This window comes from Rutilus rutilus, assembly GCF_951802725.1.
Source record: "Rutilus rutilus genome assembly, chromosome: 10".
Lineage (NCBI taxonomy): Eukaryota > Metazoa > Chordata > Actinopteri > Cypriniformes > Leuciscidae > Rutilus > Rutilus rutilus.
This window is the reverse complement of record NC_140215.1, coordinates 23695401-23716769: the sequence shown is the minus strand read 5'-3', so window position 1 is coordinate 23716769 and position 21369 is coordinate 23695401. Positions and strand designations below refer to the sequence as shown.

The window sequence follows — 21369 nt, the reverse complement described above, 5'->3', positions numbered from 1 at the left end:
AGTTTCTCTGAGTTTTCCTATTTTTTCATATTTCCCATTCATTTCCTATGTCGCCCGTTTTCGGGCGGGAGGAAGCTAAGTGTGACTTTTTTTTTTACGACCCTTTAACATATCAGAATCATCTCCTTGATTTTTTTGTGTGTTCATATAGGTAATAAAAGAAAAGTCACCAAGTTTCACCCCCATCCGATGAAGCAAAAAAATTAAACAATTCGAAACGTTCAAGTTTTCGCCCGTTTTCGGGCGAAGAAGCCCAGAGGGTTTTAAAGAATGTCAGTAACAAGATAGTTGACGGTAGCCACTGACTTCCATAATAGGAAAAAAGTACTATAAAAGTCAATGGCTACTGTTAACTGTTTTGTTACCAACATTTTTTCAAGTATCTTCTTTTGTGTTCAGGAGAAGAAAGTCATTCAGGTTTGTAATAACATGAGGGTGAGTAAATGACGACAGAATTTTCCTTTTCAGGTGAGCTATCCCTTAAAGCAGTGCTTCTCAAACCCGTCCTGGGGACCCCATACCACTGCATATTTTGTATCTCTCCCTCATTTAACACACCTGAATCAGCTCATTAATACAGACTGCAAAATTTAAATTGGGTGTGTCTGATGAGGGAGACATCCAAAATTATGGGGGGTCCCAGGACATTTGAGAACCACTGCCTTAAACCAAGAAAGGGGCAAACAAGCAAGGCTATCTATGAAATTACACTGACAACGACTAAGCACAGAAGTGGTAGCCTATGCCAGCCCTACAATATAACTGGTTTAAATTCACCCTACATGGTTTGACATTAAGTCTTGTCATGTGCTTGTACTTTGGTACTTGTACATGTAAATTGGCCATTGATGTTTTTGAGCTTATTTATTGTGAATGGTGTAGCAAACTCTGTTAAGGGTTAGGGTTGGCACTGGATGCAACTGTGAAAAAAAGATTACCTACAAAGTTAGCATGTCTTATACAATGCTTTTAAAATTCATTTTTATGCTGGCTCCAGTTAATTAAAAAAATATATATATAAATCATTTTGTTGAATCATTACTTAAAAAATAATTTTTAACAGCTTAATTAACCATTGTTAATTCACAAGACTGTAAACAGAAGAAATATTAATTTTGTGGATAATTAAAAAAATATTTTATAAAATCACCTGTAGATATTTCATAGAATATTTATTATTCATTCCAATGTATTAGTCTATCGGTATAACAATCGCCTGAGGGCATTGCGCCCATTGACTTATTTGATTGCAGTTTCAAGATAGGTAAAAATAATAAATAAATGTTGTTAATGTTTATTCTTCCTGACAGGTTTTTTTTTTAATTCATTCACGATTCAATGATCATCATAGTTAGTTATTTTAATGATTGTGAACCAATTTGCATGACAAACCAAAATAATAAATTGTATTAGGCTATTTAATACATAAGCTTGGTTCCTCCTAAGGTTTTTTTCCCTCTCCATTCTGTCACCTGATGGAGTGTGGGTTCCTTGCCACTGTTGTCTCTGGCTTGCTTAGTTAAGGGCACTTAGTTTTCAACAATATTATTGATTTAATTGCACTGACAATATCAGAAGATAGCCTAACTGAACTGAACTGAATGACTCTTTTTCAGAGCCGGTTTAAGACCAAATTGTACTTCAGTAACTACTTTGATTATCTTCACATAGTTTCTGAACGTAACTGAAGCAACACTGAACTGACTTCAAATGAACAAAGACAGTTTTTGATAAGAATTGTACTGAGCTGGACGATGACATCACTGTTTTCTGCAGAAATGCTTAGCCAAATTGAACTAAGGCGCACGCACCCAAACACAGAGAACATACTGCAGCATAAGAAAATATTTGATGTAAAGCTACCTTTCGAAAATGACTAACAAAAACAGTTAAATAATAGGTAACGTTAGACTTACAGCTTCTTTAGCATATCCAGCCACTAGCCAGTGACGTAACACTGCATCCATCCAACACCGCCGAGTCAAGTAACGTTAACCCGCAACATTTCTGGAGATAAAACAGACACCAACAACTGTACTCAGACATTGTGACCGTGTTATAATTGGAATAATTGATGACAGACCGTGTAAAAATAATGAATGTTATGTGTAACGTAACGTTAGCATAACGGTCGCTAGTTCGACAGACGCAAAATCTAGACTAGAGCATTTGGTCCGTCGTCAAAAATTCATAGTTCATTTCAACATAAATTCTTGTTGACTTTCTGACTTCTTTGACTAACGTTACTTAACGTTAGGATAGTTTTAATAAAACAGGGTTGCTCACCTTTATGCTCGCTCTGCTTGAACCTCTCGTCCTCCTGTTGACGTAGTGAATAGTGATTTGAACAGTGTGGACAAAAGCGGCGCGCGCGACTCGCGAGGAGGAAATTCAAAATTTCCAAAACAAACCCAAATGCTGGGTCATTGTCAGCTGATTCCTGAGAAAATAACCCAGCAACATAGTCAAAATGCTCAACCCAGCATTTGGGTTTAAAAAATAACCCAGCATTTTTTAGAGTGTATATTTTTGCAGATTTTTGATACAGATCAGCTCTATTAGCATGCATAAAAGGCACACTATGCAATATTTGTACCTTAATGTAACAGCTTGGAAATAATTTTGATGGTAAACTAACTCATAGTAGGGCGAATCATCCCGATAGCAAAGCAATGGAAGTTTGAGAGGTGGCGCCTCAACAAATCTTGCGAGAATCATGAATGGCTTTACGGCACAACGTCACATACATCAACAACATATGAAGCAGCCTCAATGGAAGACACTAGCATGCATTTCAAACGTGAATCATGGCAGAGTCGACGAAGAAAACGAAGAAAGCGCGGTCGGAAGAGTGCAGAGACGGCTCTGCGTGAGTGGTGTTTACGACAGTAACGTTAAATACAAACACTCAGCGACTCCTCTAGGGGTCGCTGTTTGAGAAAAACGGAAACTGCATAGTGTGCCTTTAAAATGGTCAGCATTCATTGCATTGGTTAAAAATCTCCTTACATTGTTCTATATAATATTGCAGTATAATATTGCTATTTTTCAAACTGCAGGAGCTTTATGTGAAGTAAAGTGTATTTCTCTCTACGACAGGCAGAGGGCAGCACTGGAGCAGCAGTTAAAGTTTCACAGGGGTCTTTTTGTGGAGGCAGAAGGGCTGGAGCAGACGCAGGACATTTCCCGTCCCTGGCTTTTCTCCTATTTCACCCTGTTAAAGCTGCTTGGCTTGGCTGAGGAGAACACACTCAAAGATGTGCTGTGATTCTTTCTTTTGGGTTCATGCAGTAACCCTCACCACACCAGCACTTACAGCTAGTATTTCAGTTATGTGCAGTTTTCTCTAATAGGTGAACAATCTGCCACATGTGGAAATCTGCCGGATTGCTCTCATCATTTCAGATGGCATATGACTTATATCAGCACTTTTGAATTGCGCCTGCTCAAACTGGATTTTTCTTCATTTCTGTCTGAAAATGTAGTCCTAGCCCTATGCATACCCCTAAACCTAACCCTTCCCATAATTATCCCTAAAATCAGAGGGAACTGATAGGTGAATAACATGTAGAAGCACCTAACCCTGGTTGTAAGCTTACACTTCACATAAAATAAACTTGTCCCTCAAACCTGATTGGTTGATGGGAATGTTGTTCCAGGATCAACAAAGATGTTGATCCAGGAACATGTTGCACTTGGTGAAATCAGTCATAGAAGGAAGGAGTTGTAGAAGTTGAGAGAGCCACTGGCATTGAGTGAGCAGCGCCCTCTACTGTTTGTCTTTTTAACAAGATGAGAGATTTGTTCAGGTTTATTCTCATATTTTATATGTAGTTCAATTTGGCAATTGACACTATAGTAGAATAAAAGTATATTGGTGTGAAAGATCACAGCACAGACCTTGAGTTACACAACAGCTAGTGGATTAAAAAGACAAGCAGGTCATTTAATTATGATTAGCAGTGTGAAAAATCAAAAGACCCACTAATATCTGTTAGTGAAAGACAATGGGCAAACATCAAAATCCAGATTAGTCTTCATGAGGTAATAAACATAGCAAAAATAGAAAACTTTATAAAGAATTTGCACACAAAAAAATCATTTAACTTAACATGATTGAGTGGCAGATCATGATGATGACAGTTTTTTTCATGCAGCACCACATATACAAACACATACTGTACTTACATTCATACATATTCTATTTGCTTTAAAAGCTGTCAGTGCTTGGAGCTAGATGTGGAATACAATTTTTTTCTATAAAAAATATAGAATAAAATCAGCCTTTTTATGAGATTATGTGAAGGAATAATCAACAGATTAATGGATTATCGTTAGTTGCACCCCTGGATATTATGAATTATTATATTATTTAACTAGCCAACAATGATATTAGTGGATACAGACAATAAATATCTATTGATTTGCAAGTTAGCAAACATAACACAGCAAACAAAGCATATACCTGCACACTTTAAGCATATACTTGCATTTTCTTTTGTTATAGGAGAAAAATCAAATGGCAGTAATGATTGACGATCACTACATAAATCTTAGCGTAACCTACAGTGTGTCTTTGCTTTCTTCTTTTCAGCTGCTCAATGTTTCTAGAAAGACACTTTAAGTTTCTTTTCGCCCTTGGTGTCTGCAATTACAAAATCAAGACACAGGTTAAAAACAGGATTAATTTTATAATTTGAGCAGATATTTTGTTTTATTTGGTCAGCTACTGGACATTTACCAGGCTAGAAAAAGAACAAGAATAATAAAACAAATAAAATTGTAAAAAACTATATGTATGTGCATCTGAATATTCATTCTCCAACAGGATTTAATCAGACTCCAAACAGATTTATTTAGTAGATTCACAACCAACCAAATGCTTCGTCTTCGCTTCCAATAAAAGCGGCTTGTGCTCTAGTCTGTGGAGGCAGGAGAAGACACCAGAGCAGTTGAGCGCTGAACAAAATAAGACACTTCAGTGAACAAAAGAAATGAGTCAATGCAAGAATGGTATGTTCACTTTAAAGATGAATTTCAACACACAGATTCATTCATGAACCCAGTTCCTAACAGTGATGCTGGCCTTAACAAACACCACTACATACACACAAAGATGAGTAATATATACAGTGGTGGTCAGAATTAATGGCACCCCTGGTAAATATGATCAAAAATAAATCTGCATTGTTTATCAAAAAATTCACATTATAAAATAAATGCTTTTCTCCAAAACACGCTGGTCACAATTATTGGCTCCCTGTTATTAAATACTTTTTGCAACCTCCTTTTGCCAAGATAACAGATAATGCCTGATGAGTTTGGAGAACACCTGACGAGATCAGAGACCATTCCTCCATACAGAATCTCTCTAGATCCTTCAGTTCATGTTGGCGCTTCTTCTGTTCAGTTCACCCCACTCATTTTCTATAGGGTTCAGTTTAGGGGACTGGGACGGTCATGGCAGAAGCTTCATTTTGTGCTCAGTTACCCATTTTTGTGTTGATTTTGATGTTTGTTTTGGACCGTTGTCCTGATGGAAGATCCAACCACGGCCCATTATATAGCAGAGACAGTCAGGTTTTGTTTTTTTATCTGTTGGTATTTGCTCCAGCAAATAAATAGGCCCACAACATATAAGATCCAGCAGTATATTTAACTGTAGGCATGGGGTACTCTTCATCCCTGTTTGCACCAAACACATCTGGTGGGTTTGCTGCCAAAAATCCCTTTTTTCGTTTTATCTGACCACAGAATCCGGTCCTTTTTGAAGATCCAGTCGTGTCTGACATCTGAATATGCTGGAGTTTGTTTTTGGAGGAGCGAGGAGGATTTTTCCTGAAACCCTCCCAAACAACATGTGGGGATGTAGGGGTTGTTTGATCATTTTTTTTAGGCTTTCTGACCCCCAAGACTCCAGTAATCTCAGCAGTTCTCCATCTGTGATCCTTGGAGAGTCTTTGGCCACTCAAACTTTCCTCCTCACCGTCCATTAAGACAATATAGACACACGTCCTCTTCCAGGCAGATTCGTAACATCTTTAGTTGATTGGAACTTCTTAATTATTTTATTACTTAATTATAACACTTTCTATTTTGTGATGCACATCAGAACTATATTCTTTGGTTTTACTCATTGTGATGGATGATTAAAAAATTTGGCCTTTGTGTATTCGTCATATTTAAACTCCTGTGAAGCAAGAAGTCATAGCTGGACAATTTCATGTTCCTAGTCACCCTGGTGTACTAAATAAAGGTAAATATTAATGGGAATATACGAGATATTTTATCTCAATAATGCCAATAATTGTGGCCGACGTGTTTTGGAGAGAAACATTTATTTCATAATGTGATTTCCTCCCCACTTTCTATTCTTTTACTTCAATGAAATGTTTGATTTTTGCCAATTTTTTTAATGAAAGATCAAAAGAATAAACAATGCAGATTTATTTTTTTTACAGCCATTTTTGATCATATTTACCAGGGGTGCCATTAATTCTGACCATACATACACATACACAGGGATGGGCAGTATTTCAGATACATGTATTTAAAATACGTATTTGACATACAAAATACTATTTTGTATTTTAAAGCCTTTGGAAAAAATCTAATGTAATTTGTATTTAAATACATTTAAGATGAGTATTTTTGAATTTTCAAAATACATAAAATACTTTTTGCCAGTCAACCTCTTTATCAGGGTACTGATTTTGTGCATCAACTAGTTCAGACATTCACTAGCTCAGCATTGGATCAGCGATTTTTTCTTTTCTTTTTTTATAAGGTGAGAATGTCATGATCAATTCTACTTGTTGATTAAAGTTAAAATAGTGCATTATGGTAAAGAGAAAAAAACCCTCAAAAGAGTTTGGAATTCAGTTTATGCTGTGGAATCAAAACTGATATTGAAAATGGTGAAACCATGATATTGTTACTGTGAAGTAAAATTGAGATTTTGGTCATATCGCCCATCCATATTCTTTGCTAGATATAAGGTTCCCACAGTTTTACATACAGTATGATTTTTTTAATAGTGTTCACAAGTTATATACTACATTGTAACCAGAAATAAGTATATAAATGGCTGCTATTTTGCATAAATTTATTTGTAATTGCCAGAAAGAAAGAAAGAAAGAAAGAAAGGGCAGAGATATGTGGTTAGGAATGAAAAGTCAGTATATAGTAGGCTATGTAGTTTCTTCATTCACTGTGACCTATACCTGCACTGGATGGCCAATTTCACATGTATTTTGTGTATTTTCAAAATACAAAATACTGTATTTGTATTTAAATGCATTATTTCACACAGTATTTTGTATTTGTATTTGTATTTTAAATACATTTCCATGTATTTATGCCCATCTCTGTACATAGAGGAATAAATGAAGATGATAATGGTAATTGGAGAAGCATAATACATGTAACATAGACTTAATGCTGATATCAAGTGTTGTTTACATTTAAATGATCCTCAACACTCTATGTCAGTCCAGTAGATTGTGTTGATTTTTGAAACGAACACAACTGTTTCTGAAGCCTTGAAGCCTGATCACACTTGCTGCAAGCTCTTCACAACTCTACAATTTGGTAAGTCTTAGTGATTTTTCCAGTCTTTAGTTCCTCTTGATTCATTATCATGGAGCAGCGTCGGTCACGAAGAACCAGGGCTCTTCCCACACGCCTGAGGGGATTCTTGGTGGAGGACGTCTCTTCCAGTCCGGACCCCAGAGAGCTTCCACAGCTGGCGGCTGTAACGTTGGTCAGGTCTGATCACACTTACAGCAGCATCTCAGATTTTGAAGAACGCTACTTGAAGAACGCTGCTGTCCTTCCTGACATCCGTCCAGCAGTCTCAGTCTCTTCAGTGGACGTGCGTCAGCAGGATGAGCCTGTCTCCATCCACGGCTACAGCGTAGAGGCCTACCAGGACATCTACCGCTCTGTGGTGGAGCCCATGATGAAGACACGCAGTGGTCGGCGGCGTCCCTACAGTCTTAAACGAGGACTGAAGATCAAGCAGCGACTGTGGGAGTCACTCAACCGCCCTTCACTGGAGGAGACGGAGCATCCTGATGGACGTGTCCGGATCACCGAGAGCTTCTCCACAACCAGCAGAAGCTTCACTCCTCGAATCCAAGTGGACATCAGTGAAGAGCCCCTGCCTGAGGAACCCCGAAGAAAGAAGCCCAGACACTGAGTCATCACAGTGTCACATGGAGCCCGGAGTATCACAGCGGGACCTGTATGTAAATACTGTATATAGTTTATCGTTTTATGAGTAAGTTTAATTTTGTAGAGTAAGTTTAGAGTTTTATGAGTAACGTTAAGTTTTATTTTCTAGAGCTGTTTTGCACATTGTTGTGAGGTTGTCAGGATGTTTTGGTGATTGTCAAAGCATTGATATGCTGTTCATAGGTTGTTCTAAGTGGTTTTTAGCGTTTTGCTACACGGTTGTTGGGATGTTTTGGATGGTTTCCTGTGTGTTGACATGCGTTTGCCAAGGTTTTTTGCGTGGTTGTTAGCGTGTTGCTTTGCGGTTGCTGGACTCTTCTGAGTGGTTTTTCATGCATTGCTATGTGGTTGTCAGGATGTTTAGAGTAGCCTAGTTGGTTGATATGCGGTTGCTTGTAAGCAGTTACTGCAGGTTAGGGAAGGTTAGGGTCCCTCACACGGTTTGCAGCTTGACGTGCTGTGAGGGCTTGTGTGCATCAGTGATGCTGAGAGCTACGCCACTGGTACTTCACAACTACTGCTAGGGTCACCCATAGTGGACAGGTCTCAGCTGAGATGCCAGACGGAGACAAACCACCTGATTCTGGACAGCAGAAGATTGACCTGATGTTCCTGGCAGAAGATCACTGTCTTGTTACAACGACAACAGCATCAGCGGTACCTGAATGGAAGAAAATTCATGATTCAAGAAGAACTGATTATTTGTGGAAGTCATAAATGGATCAATGGAAGCAACTGATCGAACAGAACAAGGTAAAACAGATTAATATTAGCAAAGGCTGCATTCTTTCTTCAGCATTTTTGTAAAAGCATTCGGCCAATTAAATCAGAGGAATGCTAATATTATAATTTCTTACATTCTTGTATATGTATGATAAATATGAAATAATTCTCTTCTAAATTCAGGCACACGATCATGTAAATACAGGCAAGCAGAGAAAATGATTAAAATACAACAATTACTATTCACAGGTAAACACTATCACAGGAATCTGAACTTCATAAACAGACACTGTTCTTCTGTTTTGTCCTTGAAAAGAAAATTTGTCATGCCTTAAAATAGCTTGAATGTAACTCTACACCCTTGCCTCATTTAGTATACCGGTTCTATGAATATGCAAATTAACCAGCTCAGAGATCCACTCATTAACAATCACATGTTGATCTGATTGGTTACAAGGTAGTTTGTGACATCATAAACCTCAAACCTCGTCTTTGTTTCACTGCAGTTTTAAGGAGAAAATACTCAGCCGTGTTGCTGACTTATGAATTTGCACATGGTTTGTCTTAAAGTATATTAAAAACACCACATAGACATAAACAACATTAAAAACTTGAATTTCACCACAGGGGGACTTTAAAAAGTCCACCGCAAGGATCCATTAGGCTTCTATTCAAAGGGTAGAAATACCTGCAGAAATACTCATAAGATATTCTTATAAAAAGTTGTGAAATAGTTTTTTTGTGTGAATAGAATACAACAGAAAACATTTAGCTTTAAATATTTAATTTTGATCTCATTCATACTTTTGAGAAATTGTTTTTTTTTCTCCAGTCACCACTGTAATAAATTAAAATAGCAATAACGGGAAATGGAAACAAATAATAATACAAATCAATATTGCATGAGTTCATGTTATCATAATACTGTACTTGAAACAATGAATCAGTCCTCCATTGGTCAATGAGCTCAATCGTCAATCGCTGTTGTCACAGAAATGGACATTTGTTTTCTTTTCTCGTTGTTGTATTTCTGACTGCTTTTTAACTGAAGTGTCGTCTGCTGAGGGAGTCAAAGCTGAACAATAAGAACAAACAACAGGTTTATATGTTATTTTCATGATTCTAATTGATTAAATTTAGATTTTTTAATTTTATTTCTGTGGTGCCATGTACTTACCTATGCTTGCAGGGTCCACAATCTGGACTGGAATGGCCTGTCCGTCCTCCAACAAGATCTGTGTGATGCCACCTTCAGCTCCGGCATTAGTCACCGAGGTCACACTCACCAGCTGGCTCATGCCGAGCAGGGTCGGGGGGTCACACAGAGATATGCTTTCACCAGCACTGCCACTTGACTGGAGGAACTGGGACGGACTCAGCAGAACAGGCTGTGGAGGTGCAGGGCTGGACAGCTCTGGGGCTTCTGGTGGTGGTGTAGGTTGGGCAGTGTCTTCAACTGGACACAAGGCAGGCTGTATCTGGATGGCCTATCAGACAAGAGGAGAGCACTCTTAAAGGATAAGTTTGCCAACCAGCTTTGTCCCAGGCAACAGGGAACATTCTCACAAATGAAGCCAGGCAAGTTTTTATGAACAAACATTCTTCCATTAACGTTAATAGAACATTTGTTCAAAGTTATATGTTTTTAAATAATGTTCTCAAAACTTTAGCACAAAAACAATGAGTTTTTGCTGAAATATTTTAGTTGGATGTTTATCTAACATTTCTTTTAAATGTTACAACTTGTTTCAGAATGTTCAGAGAACGTTCAAAAGTAACCTTCACATAATGTTTGCAAAATAATAAAATTGAATGTTCCCTTAACGTTCGCATTAACCAACAAAAGTTTTTCAAATGTTTAAAACTAGAGGTTTTGAAAGCTCTGAAATAATGTTTTAATAAGTTAATAGGAACATTAACAAAAAGTTCAAAACAAAAATGTATAAAAAATTACGTAATAAGGTTTTCAAGCATTTCATTTTAATGTTTTTTTTGTTTCTTCAATTATACTATCAGAACAGTTGATCACCCAGAAACTTTTTACATTTATTCAGAAATTAAAAACTTAAAAAAAGAATGCATTAGTTTAATAAATGAATAGATCCATATAAAAAATGATCATTTCAGGACAGGGTCACCTGGAGATGTGCAAAGATCTTGGGCTGCAGTGAGGTGAGAGAGCTGAAGAGCTGCACAGCCTCTGGAGAAAGAGTCTCACTCTCTTCCAAGAGTCCTTCCTTCTGAGAGGACACTGTCAATATAACAGCAGTACACTAGATTCTGTGGCAGGGTAAACAATGTACTTGGACTACAGGTATGTGCTTTCTTTTTGAGGCAGGACCTTTCCTCTACTCTCTAAATTGTATTGAATGATTCCAAGATGTTAAAGGCTGGAATACACTACACAACTTCTGAACAGATTTTAAAACTCTAGGCATCATACACACGCTGGTGGAAAAACTGGGCATCATACACTGAATGACTGAGGAAACGCAGACACATGGAGAACATGCAAACTCCACACAGACAGGACTCCTGGCTCAGCCGGGACTCGAACCGGGGATCTTCTTGCTGTGAGGCGACAGTGCTACCCACTGAGCTACTATGACAAAAACCTGGATAAAAATTCTGTAGTGTATTCCAGCCTCAAGTCATGAAACACTTATTGTTTTAATAATGTATGTCAAATTTCAAACAATATTTCAACAGTATTTTACCATCCACAGTAGCAGGAGTCAGGGTCAAAGTCTCTGGAAGCAGGTTAATAGCCTCTGCTTTCCACTGCAACAACAACAATAACATAAAAATAAATGCTTACTACAGAAAATGGTTGGCATATTTGTGCTCACCAATCTAATGCTTTACAAACATGCTTTCTGTTCACACCTCTGTATCTGAGGTAGCCAGTGGTCCCGCCGTCAGCTGAAGAGCTTTCTGAGCCTCATGGATGTGGTTCTTGATGTCATTGACAGTGGGAAAGTAACACAGATTGTGTCTCTCAGGCACTTCCTCTGACTTGAACATCTCATGTTCCACAAACCTCCTGCCAGGGCGTTCACAAAGCAACGGTAAATATTTTTCCAGCAAATAAAACAAAGGAGATTTGAAACCATTGAGTCATACCTGAGCTGCTTGCGGACAGTGTAAACCTGGTTATGACCTTGTGCTACCAACTCACAGATCTTCTCTGCCACGAGCGGGTGTAGTCGAGAGGGTAGGGACGCCCCATCCTCCATCGTGACATCCTGCATGGCTTCACTGTCCAGCTCCTCTGTCTCTTCCTCTTCATCTTCATTTTGTTCTTCCTCTGCAAAGCAGATCTGCTCTGGAAGTGGAGGCAGGTTTGCAGTGTCCACGTCATGGTACAGGTGGGCTTTCTCTGTAGGGAGCTGGGTGTAATACCTGTCATGAATGTAAATGAATGAAATGAACCTTGCAGTCATGTGATGGACTGTGATGGCTAGATGTTTATACCTTACAATGCCTCCAACATCCCATAAACTCTTCTTGAGGTTGAAGAAGGCTTTCTCCTGCTCTTGTCGCACTACCTTCTTGTCCACTTTGGGATCTGTGGGAACCTTGTACTCCGGGAATTTTCGTACTTTTTTGATATATATTCTGAAAAATTGTCAAATATTACAGTGTGGGTTTCATAATGAACTTCCTGTGTACAGAACAAATCTGTTGTGCTTGGCCCAACTGTAGGTTGTGTGTACCTGGCAGGGCAGGTTGCTTTGTAGAGCATGTTTTGATTCGTTTCTTGCTCTGACACTTTTTTAGGTTGAACGCCCTTCCTCCGTGGACCAAACTGGCATTCCATCACAATGGCTCTGCTCCCTTAAAACCATATAAAAGATCAAGATAAAATGACTTTGTGTGCATATTGTAAAACCATTACATTATCTGCAACAACAGCATTCAATCAAGGCTTAAGAACAAGGCATGTCCCGCCTCGACATGCAACTTGCTATTGCAAGCATTCTCATTCTAGAAACAATTTGATTGAACAAAAATCTGGACAAATTAGTATGGAAGCTTGTTTACGCCATAGAATAAAAAATGAAAAAGGGTAATTGTGACTAGGGTAATTATCTCACAATTCTGACTTTTTTTTCTCAGAACTGTGTGATATAAACTCGCAGTTAGAAATATAATGTCAGAAATGTAAAATATAAGTAAAAAAAAAGAAAAAAAGTCAGACTTTTCTCAGAATTGTAAGTTTATAGCTTGCAATTCTGACTTTATTTCTCGTAATTGCAAGTTTATAACTGTGAGATAAAAAGTCGCAATTATCTCTTAAATTGTTTTATTCCATAATGATTTGGTCAGTTTCCCCCCCCAAAAAGATCAACACTGTAAATTTTAAATTCACATACAATGCTTTTTAAATGTTTGGGGTTGGTAAGATTTTTTTAACAGGTCTCTGAAGCTCACCAAGTCTGCTTTTTTAATAAAAAATATAGTAAAAAACAGTAACATTGTGAAATATTATTACAATTCAAAATAACTGTCTTCTGTTCAAATATGTTTAAATTGAATTGAAAATGTTGCTGCTCAATCTTTATGAATGCCTTCACTGTCATTTTATATTTATTTAATGCATCCTACTGAATAAAAGTATTTCTTTCTTTCAAACAAATCGTATCTGCTGAAGTTTCATTTGCTAATTTTGTGAGCCAATACACCACTAGCATTCAGATGTCCCCAAATTTACAGACATCGATTAAAATTCCAATTTTGAATTATAGTCAAAACTCATTAAAATAACATATAGACTACATGACTAAACAGCTTTAAGACTTAAATAAGGGTATCTCACATCAAGTCACACCACAGATCCCACAAGCAAAAAGGGCCATATTACCTGCATTAACAAAGGGAATGCCATCGTAGGGCACATACTGTGATTTCCACATGAGTCTGGTGGCAGGTTTAGCCGGTGAGGGTGACTGGCGGGTGCCAAACACAGCGTGAGTCTGCTGCTTGTGTAGAAGCAGAACGGCCTCAAGCTCAGCCTCTGTGTTACAGTAACCACGGTACGATTCTCCGATCTTCTGTTCCTCGTGAAACAATCACACAGAAAAAAGATTCACCAAGCCATATTAGCTTGACATCATCAGATTGTGGTGCTGTAAATGGGTCTGTTTGACAGAGGGCTCTACGCACAATAGAAAAAGTACAATGCATTTAGGCTATTTCCATGCATTTTACACTACTATTTTTAAGGTATTATTTAAATTTTTGTACAAAAAACCCTCAATTTATCCATTTTCGACTGGACAAACCTCACACCCACGCAGTCTTAGAGCCCAGTTTGGTGTCCCTGGTGGTAATGGCTTCACTGGGGGCTCAAATACATCAGGAGAACTGAAAAAAATGAGAAGACATTTCAGTAAAACTGTCAATAATTTAAGGTACACTTAAACTCCAGGAATGGGGCATGGCCTGAAGCAGTTTTCTTGTTGTTCAAGCAAGGGATAAATTGAGCCAGAACAGGAGTTTAATTGGGTAGTTTGCTTGTCAACCCATTCTATATGCATATGAATGCTTTTTACTAGTCCAGTACATATTTTCCAGCTCCATATTTGCGCAAGACTTGTAAAATCTGTGTTCAAATAAGTGATTTTCAACATTTAAACGTACAGTATGCAATTTTTTCACCGCTAGGGGTCGCTAACCTCTTTGCAAAAACAAAGGCGTGTAATAAGCCTAAAATGTATAAAGCAAAAATACACCGACCTTTGGCTATGTTATAAAGGAACAGGCTCTACCGTTTGAAAGTTATTAAACATTATTACATGGCTTGGTTGAATTCCAATGTGGAATGCGGTCTGTTATTTCTTGATATCAGACCGCTGCGAAGCACTTGCGGCGCCAGGATTTTGTTTGTAGGTGGGCCTCCAGAAAACTGGATGGGCCAGTTAAAATAAGCCAAAAATTAAAAAAAATTAAATAAAAACGGGTTCCCCTTCATCTCCGTTTCAGTGCTTTTCTGGGCATTGAGGACAGCGACTCAGTAGCCTACCTGAATTTAATGCGTAATTAGCATAGGTAAAAAAATAAATAAAAAAACATTAAACAGGATTTTTTTTTTTTTAATACAATTACAATTTCATTTAATTTATTGTTTAATAAAATTATAGGCCTATTATTTTTAGTTTATTAACAGCAACAACAGCTGTAAAGATGAAGTTGACGATCGCCATGTCCTTAGTGAACGCGCCTATAGAGAGAAATGCACATCATGGATTACATAATCAGAGAGTAGCCTATTTCTTTTCGTTTTAAATTGTTAAAAAGACATTTCAAGCTTTCTTAAGATATATTTCATGTCTGTGAGGCCTAAGCTGAGTTTCGTTAAATTAGGATGAGATGCGCTCCAGTTCACGAGCAATGCAAGTGACCGCGCGGGCGCCGTCATGATTAGGCCTATCGTCTGCTTTATTTTGCTGCTTATTTATTAAATACAGGCAATTGGTTGATAAAAAAAATGTATTAAAATTAAGATACAATTTATACAAACCGAAATTCACTTCAAAAAAGTCATTCTACAAAACCAAACTTAATTAAGTGGTCAAAATCATGTCTGACCCGCTCCATGTCTCTCGATATTGCGCATCCTACTCGTGCGGTTCACTTTTCATAATCAACATAAATAAAAAAATAACATTATAATATTTTAACAAATATTAAACTAAATGAGCTTTTTTAATGGCTACAACACGTATAGTAGACATAGACTCTCTATTTGTACAAATTGCTGCACATTCATTTTATTCTGAATTTTGCACACATAAGTTGAAAGGCATTTGTTTGTGCATGCATAGCAAAACATATCTGCAACATTTATCAAGTTCACTGATAATTATGCGCGCATTTATTAATTATTATCTTAATGAATAATGAAACAAGGACGAAGCATATAAACTGCGTTGTTTGTTTAGAATGGAATGGATCGCAAATAGATCCGAATGAAGAAACGTACAAAACCATAGTAGAAAATGGGTCTTGAGTGTTCCTGCAAAGAGTGGGTTCTCACTGCAGAATCGGATCAAGACGAAGCAGCGAAGTCGCCTTGCGGAGAACAAGGTTACGCGGCTTATGCGCATTGCAAGTTGTGGAGAGAAACTGGGAAGTTCGCTTGAGTAAAAACATAGGCTTCAGATATTTTGTGGAGAGAAACTGGGAAGTTCGCTTGAGTAAAAACATAGGCTTCAGATATTTTGTGGAGAGAAACTGGGAAGTTCGCTTGAGTAAAAACATAGGCTTCAGATATTTTATGTGGGGAAGGGGGATTGGTTTGTTAAACTATGAATGTGAAACCATAGTAAAAACAATTGGTGTTGATTGACGCCAATCGGACGTTCATGTTTTTTTTTCCATTTTTTTATTTGAAAGGTAGGCTAATAAACATGTTGCATTCGGCCTGATTATGTCATTTTTTTTAAGTTACATAGCCTTCCTCCAGTTTTCCTCAACTTGACTAATTAAGAGGCGATATTTGACCGGCATATCTTCAAAATGTCCGGAAAACGAAACCTCTGCCGGTCACTTTGACCGGCACCATTTTTTTCTAGCGGAAACTCTGCTGAATACATCGATGTTTTTATCATGACTGTGATATGAAGCAGGTCGGGATTGCTAAGAGACAGCTACAGTATCAGCTCCACACGCGACGCGAGTCCCGCGGATATAAAAGGAATATGGACATTTCATCCTACCGAACTACACGCAAGTGCAGAATTACAACTCACAGGTCAGTTTATTAGACAAATTAAACTTGTGAGGTAACGCAGCGCTGTTTCACTTGGTCTAACATTACACTATCACACTAAACTGCATTTGAATGTGTTGAAATTTATGTGTTAGTTTGTCTGTATGAGACTAGCAGTAAGCTAGATCAACATTAGAATAACATACAGATCATATTCTAACATTTTATCATTGTTGAATATAACATTGATTAGTTTTATGTAAATGTGCTCACCTGTTTAATAAAGTACATGTAGGAGCGGTCGAAGTCTCGGACGTGGAGCTCTCGTTTATATACTGTCTATGGGAGCTCTCGGCATCTCGAAAACACAGCGCTGATATTGATTCTCGTTTTAGTTCTCCTTTTTTATCCAAAGTCTGCTTGCCATGGCCCATAATGTTTGAATGAAACAACAACAGCATGCAAATAGACATTGCGAACTACACAGTTGTCCACGTCTGTCGCCTTGGTTACTATCAGAGGGCTCTGGTTGCTATGGCAGTACGAGCGGAAACCAGGGACAACGCGGATATGACGCCTTTGACGGCGACAAAACGGAAATAAAGAAACGGGACGTGTCTTCGAATTAAATTACAAATTTCTCCTGGTTTGAAAGTTGTTGGAAACAGTTGGGATAATGTAAGTACACAACAAAAAAAAAATATCACATAGATATAGTGATTTTTGCTATTTTTAAAGCAAAAAAGTTACATATTGTGCCTTTAAAACAAATCGGCTGTAAAAAAACAAAAAAAACGTAGTTTATAATAAAAAAAATGGTAATAAAAAGCAACAAACACAATAGGAAAGTTCATCTTTCAGATCAGATACAGAATGTGACAGATATAATGATGTGCAAACAAGGTTTACTGACCCTTTTTTCTGTATTTTAATACCAGTGACATTCTGAGCCGCTAGTGCAGATAAACTATGGGTGCCATCATTGTCTTTAGTGGATGTGATGATTGACTGCTGCTGTCTTTTCTCCACAAAGATTCCTATTTAACAGAACAGAAAGAAATGGCAGAACCGGACAGCAACCAATTGTCTTCATTATTCTTCTCATTTTCTGTTTATTTTATAGTTCTATTTCATTTCTTCATTATTAGATGTTAACTACTCTATTATATATACATACACACACACACACACACTCACCAGCCACTTTATTAGAGGACATTTGAGTGTAGTGAACTGATGATCTGAGATGATTTGAGCTTTGTGACATTGTGCATTATCCTGCTGGAAGTATCCATCAGAAGATGCACTGTGGTCATAAAGGGATGGACATGGTCAGCAACAATACTCAATCGTCATTTTGCGTCATTGGAGGCTAGAGACTACAGCCAGTAGTAAGAGCTAGTTCTGCATGTTTTCAACCCGCCCACATGGGGTGGGATCTCACGATAAAACGCTGTCTTTTCAGTTTCGAGTCAACTGGTTAAACTCGCCTAGCCTAGTTGTATCATTTCTTCCGATACTGCCCTCTGTAACCGGTAGGCGTGGCTTGGGAGTGGCCTAGTAGGGCAGCGAAGCAAATGCATTCTGGGAGTTGTGGTCTTTCATCCACATGAGCCAAAAATACATTTTCTGGCTTTTCTCACTCTAGAAGGCACAAACTTCTAAAATAATTTCACATTTCTACTACATAAATGACCCAATTTAAATACACATCCATCTTTCCAGCGGTGAAATATCCCTTTAACTAATAAAGTGTCCGGTGAGCTGTGTGTGTGTGTTTATATAATTAGAAAAGCAATAGTCAGTAATATATTTAATAATAAAAAAAACATAATTAATTACCAGATGAGTTTGCTACTTTCAACAGCTGACCGTGAGGTAGTAACATCTGAGGGCCCCCTATAGACACAGATGGGACACCGTACATCTGTCCATTCTCCCCTTTCACGATCACCTGAAAAAATGCATCCGTCTTTGAGGTGAAAACTGTCACAAATATATCGTTCAAAATGACTTAATGGGTGGAATACATAAGGTCAAGCTCATATTTTAACATTTTAGTATATCTGGTGGCTGAGTCAAGTACATGGGTGATACACATGTCTTCTAGTGTGAGTAATAGCCTGTAGTTTATAATGATGGATCATAGTGCAATGTCCTTACCACCCGCTCATACTGAATAGGATGTCCGTTTTGATCAAGTATAACTAAGTTGTCCACTTGTTCCGGGACTGTAGAGGGCTTCTGATTGGCTGCTACAGTTTCTGGGGCTGGAATGACTGACGGAAGCACTTGTGCATCTGCATTTTCTTTAGATTTTGAGTTTTTGCCAGGTTGCTGATACATCACAATACAAAAATAATAAATCGTTTGATCACAAAACATCGACAGCTGATATTTTACAACTATTCTTTACATTTCAGATTTATTTATTTATTGCTATTTAATATTTAATGATGCATTTTGGTAAAAGTGTAAAAAAAAAAAAAATGTCCAAAAAGCCCCAGTCGTATTTCACCAAAAACCATAAGAAATTATACTTTTCTATACAGTAAAATTTATGAGGTTCTTATACTCATTACTTAATGCCAAAAAAGTGATTGTTTAAATTGTATCATCACAGTAATATCTGTTGCACTTTTAATAAAAAAAAAAACAGTTTGATAATATTTTACTGTAACAGAGCAAAAAAACTGTATTACAGTAAAGAGAATAATCAGTTAGAAATGTGAATAGTTAAATTAAAATGTCAGAACACATGAAATTAATAATTTGTGGAAAAAATTGTGCTGAAAATAATCAAATGAACTTTAATTAAAAATTCTTCATGGAAAATATAATGCATTTTTATTACATACGACGATTAGGGCTTTTGTGAGATTCACCCAACTCATTTGTTTGTTTGTGTGTGGCCATTAAACATAGTATTTTAGTGAAGAGTGGGTTATACCAGGATTATTCAGTACTGTACAGTATTTCTCCTTACCAGTCCAGCTCGTGTGTCTGCAGACTGTAGATCCTCTCTCTCTTCAGACTGAAGAACATGATCTGTCACATCTCTCTCTTCCTCCTCCATTTATTCTATCAGACATACACAGCACAGCAGTCTAAATCAAGAGCATGAATTGATATGTTTTACTATTGGGGTAATATTTTTGTGAATTTAGTACAATGAGAAAAAATTATTTTGATGGGTGTCAAACTGAACCCTTTAGTTCACGCATACGCTATTTTTGTGTAAAGTGGCCGTCTCTTTAGATTTTTAGGTAGAAGTACAATGCTTCATAAATAAAGCAGCAATAAAGTCAGTGATTATTTTGCAACTCATTAATCTCCATCTCACTAACATTTCAATTGGAACGTTTAGGCAACACTTCTAGTGTTTTATGCTTTGCGAGCAATAATTCAGGTTTACGGAGAGAAGAGCGTTACACAAATGCGACACATTAACATAATTTGAAACATAAACGCCATATTGGAGCAGTGCTCGCTAGCGCAGCAGTTTCGTGAAAACACAGTAAAAGAAAGAAAACAGACTGAATTTAAATCATGTTTTCGAGTCAGCTCGCTCTGACTGCGCATCCCAATGAACGGGATGCAGTCGAGCCCAGGCTTTATATACAGGAAGCACCTAGAATTGAAAACGAGTCTACTCAACCTCGTCTTCGTCCGGGATTCCTCACGCCAAAAAACGCGTAAACTGCGCATCATCCGCCTGCAGTTTGAATCCTCGCGGCTTCCGTAGGACACGACGCGCGCTCTCTTTCACTTTGAGCTGTTAACAAAACGAATTTCTTTCATTTAAATATGACAAGAAGAACAAGTTTATAAATGTGGAAAATAACTCGTTTGTCCTATAAAATAACTCGTTTGTCCTTTTGCAACTAAATTTGACCTATGTTATGTTGTTTCAATGTGTTTTTTGTTATATTTCCCACATGTAAATGCTTGTGTTTTGCACATAATGAAAGAGTCAAATTGAAACATTTTACTAACAGAGCAAAACAACTGAGAATCATAAAAAAAGAAAAAAGAAAAAAATAATATGTGGGTAAACTGTGTGTAATTGTCCTGAAAAGTGAACAAATCATAGTCTTAAACGTAGACTAATTTTGATCCGAGATTTTCACGTTGATCTGTGAGATGTGCTGTAAAAACACCTTTCATTTAATTTGACAAATACAAGTTTATAAATGTGGGGGAAACTTGTTTGTCCTTTTGCTTAACAACAAAATCAGACCTTAATGTTATTTCAATGCATCATTTGTATAAATAAATAGATATTCCTCATGTAAAAATACATTTCTGTGTTTTGCACATTAATAAGAATGTCAAAGTGAAATAATAATAAAAGTTTGTTGTAGGCTACTTGCATAACGTCATATGATTTTTAAATCAAAAACAATAATACATTTGATTATATTTTACTATTATGATTAAATACTTTTAATTACTAAGGAAAATTATTCTTCCATCCATTTTCAACGGATGACTTGGCGAAACAATAAAATTGAACATACTTGTTGTAATACATACGTCTCACCGGTAAGGGGCGCTATACGTCTTAACAAAACAAAATGTACCCCATCCCTGACTACTAAACCCCTCAAAAAGGAACTTCACAAACCCTGCATTTGCTTGAACAAGGAGACTTAAATAATTGTTCTCAAATTCTAACTAGGGGAACTTCGTCTCTG

General features: G+C 37.3%; 2 protein-coding genes across 3 annotated transcripts in view; one reads left to right on the top strand and one right to left on the bottom strand.

Annotated features, from left to right (window-relative positions):
- The window catches only part of kiaa2012 (KIAA2012 ortholog), a 40857-nt gene extending 36126 nt beyond the window's left edge, over window positions 1–4731 (top strand). The window contains exon 30 of the mRNA XM_084422078.1: window positions 3100–4731. Coding sequence (XP_084278204.1) covers window positions 3100–3268 — 169 coding nt within the window. The 3' untranslated portion in view covers window positions 3269–4731. The remainder of the gene's footprint in view (window positions 1–3099) is intronic.
- A 3703-nt stretch (window positions 4732–8434) lies between these two features.
- carf (calcium responsive transcription factor) lies at window positions 8435–20404 on the bottom strand. 2 transcript variants are annotated; one of them, XM_084420708.1, is made up of 16 exons: window positions 20331–20404; window positions 19659–19753; window positions 18836–19009; window positions 18515–18626; window positions 17586–17709; window positions 14244–14325; window positions 13823–14012; window positions 12675–12795; window positions 12433–12576; window positions 12082–12360; window positions 11845–12001; window positions 11676–11739; window positions 11097–11209; window positions 10136–10445; window positions 9889–10033; window positions 8435–8896 (listed from the first exon to the last, which is right to left on the bottom strand). In XM_084420708.1, exons 2-15 carry the CDS (start codon window positions 19746–19748, stop codon window positions 9933–9935), a joined length of 2061 nt encoding a protein of 686 aa, XP_084276834.1. In that variant the 5' UTR covers window positions 19749–19753; window positions 20331–20404; the 3' UTR covers window positions 8435–8896; window positions 9889–9932. The 2 variants fall into 2 exon arrangements, with proteins under 2 accessions (XP_084276834.1, XP_084276835.1); XM_084420709.1 differs by lacking the exon at window positions 8435–8896 and adding an exon at window positions 17870–17978 and having other exon boundaries at window positions 9729–10033; window positions 20331–20374.
- Window positions 20405–21369: the final 965 nt, after the last annotated feature.